The sequence below is a fragment of the Conger conger genome, unplaced genomic scaffold (assembly GCF_963514075.1).
Source record: "Conger conger unplaced genomic scaffold, fConCon1.1 SCAFFOLD_67, whole genome shotgun sequence".
NCBI lineage: Eukaryota > Metazoa > Chordata > Actinopteri > Anguilliformes > Congridae > Conger > Conger conger.
Window position 1 is genome coordinate 12,501 of NW_026890518.1, and position 2,071 is coordinate 14,571.

At 53.2% G+C, this 2,071-nt stretch overlaps 1 protein-coding gene across 1 annotated transcript in view; it reads right to left on the reverse strand.

Moving 5' to 3' along the window:
* LOC133120478 (sec1 family domain-containing protein 2-like) overlaps positions 1 to 1,733 on the reverse strand; it is a 10,284-nt gene extending 8,551 nt beyond the window's left edge. The window contains exons 1-2 of the mRNA XM_061230329.1: positions 819 to 1,733; positions 309 to 477 (exon numbers count right to left, since the gene is read on the reverse strand). Of these exons, the coding sequence (XP_061086313.1) occupies positions 309 to 477; positions 819 to 1,632 (983 nt within the window). The 5' untranslated portion in view covers positions 1,633 to 1,733. The remainder of the gene's footprint in view (positions 1 to 308; positions 478 to 818) is intronic.
* Positions 1,734 to 2,071: the final 338 nt, after the last annotated feature.

Genomic DNA, 2,071 nt, shown 5'->3' on the forward strand with positions numbered 1-2,071 from the left:
TTCCACACCATTCCCATCACACTCCACACCATTCCCATCACACTCCACACCATTCCCATCACACTCCACACCATTCCCATCACATTCCACACCATTCCCATCACACTCCACACCATTCCCATCACATTCCACACCATTCCCATCACACTCCACACCATTCCCATCACATTCCACACCATTCCCATCACACTCCACACCATTCCCATCACATTCCACACCATTCCCATCACATTCCACACCATTCCCATCATATTCCACAGGGCAGCATAAATGCCCCACGGTAAATGGCCCAGGATAACTGCCCTTACTGGGGTTGTGCCAGGCAGCCAGGGGCCAAGATGCGCTGTGTCTCAGGTGTGTGGGGCAGGTGTGTGAGCTCCAGCAGGTCCACCTGTACGTCACACCTGTGCCCAGGTAAGGGGGGCAGCACCGTCAGGATCTTCTCCACCAGACTGTCGCCATGGTGACCCACAGCACCTGCGCAAACAGACGGTCTGTTAAGGACTGTTACCCCTCTCCACATTTCAGAGAACAGGTGGGCAGCCTGTAGCACAGTGGCTAAGGTACCTGGCTGGGAACTGGACGGTTTGTGTTTCAAGCCCCGGTGTAGCCACAGTAAGATCCCTTTGGGCCCTTGAGCAAGGCCCTTAATCTCACATTGCTCCAGGGGGGATTGGCCCTTGCTAAGCCTAATCAACTATAAGTCTCTGCTAAATAACTATATTGCATTGTAAAATAAGTAAACCTCTGTAGCACAACAATACAGCTGAAGGCCAGCTGGATAACTGCCCCGTTTATGACACGCAGCTGGGCTTCACCTGTGAGGTCCAGTGTTCTGTCGATGAAGACTATGGAAGCCTTATTGGGGGCGCTCTTCCTCCTGGCTTTAGACTGCGGGTGATTGGCCAGCTCGCCGGCGATGAGGCGGCTCATTGGCCCCAGGGCGAAGCTCTCCTCCCTCACGTCCGCGAACTCGAACATGGCGTTCAGCCCTGATGTCAGAGTTTTGATCTGGATCTGCAGCTCCCGGGGCAGGCAGTGCATGTCCACGTCCGACAGACTCCCCAGACGCTTCTTCTCCGGCCGTTTCGCGTTGATGGTCTCCAGGTCGTCGGTCAGGAGGGGGAACAGGTCCCCGAAGGCGGGCAAGAGGACCAGCTGCGACGCCACAGGGGCGAAGAGCAGTGGGCAGTGCATCACCTCGGCGGTGAAGTTCATGTTGCCCATCCACTCGCACAGCTTCTCCTCGAACTGCTCGAAGACCGGGTTCCCGTCCAGGTCCGCGCTGACGTCATTAGCCAGGAGGTGCACGGAGTGAGAGACCGCGGTGAAGACCACGCAGTACTGAAAGTGACTGAGTCGAATGATGTCTCTGATGATGTTCGCGGTCCTACCTTTGAGCAAGGTGCTGACCACAAAGACCGCTTTCGGCTCGTTTTCGCCGCCAGATTCGAAGCTGGAGAACTGCTTGAGATCGCGAGCGCCCGCTTCCAGCAAACTGGCCATCGCGCCGTTCCAGTGCATGCACTCCGTGCAGCTATCATCCATAAAAACGACCGCTTTCTTTACCTTTGACAACACTTTATCCCACACCTGCCGTGAAAAGGCAGACAGTCCCTCTGCCGTCAACATATTTCCAAAGTATTGCTGCGTTAAACTGATTGCTTTCAGTTTTAAGGAGTAGCTACCCTACTGGTACAGAACGACAACAACACAGGACACATGTAAGTCTCCTAAAGGTGACGTGGCGGTCTGTGGTCGCCATAATTATACGTCACCTTGCACTGCGTCAATACAGAGCGAGGAGACAGCGGTCTGACAAGTAGTCTAATGTCGGCTAGCAGCATCTCCGATGCGCTTTTACACAGAACATGTGGAAATGGTACTTGTAGAAGCGATACGGAAACAAAACAAGCCAAAGGCGAATGTTGTTATAGACATCCCATGTTCTTAAGTAGTACTAACTTTCATGGAATATTAATACTGCATAATAGCTCACGCGTGGCTAGCCTCCTGGATGTAGCCTAGTATTGCTGAGTCAGATTTTTCGAAGCTTGCTAGAATGGTGATT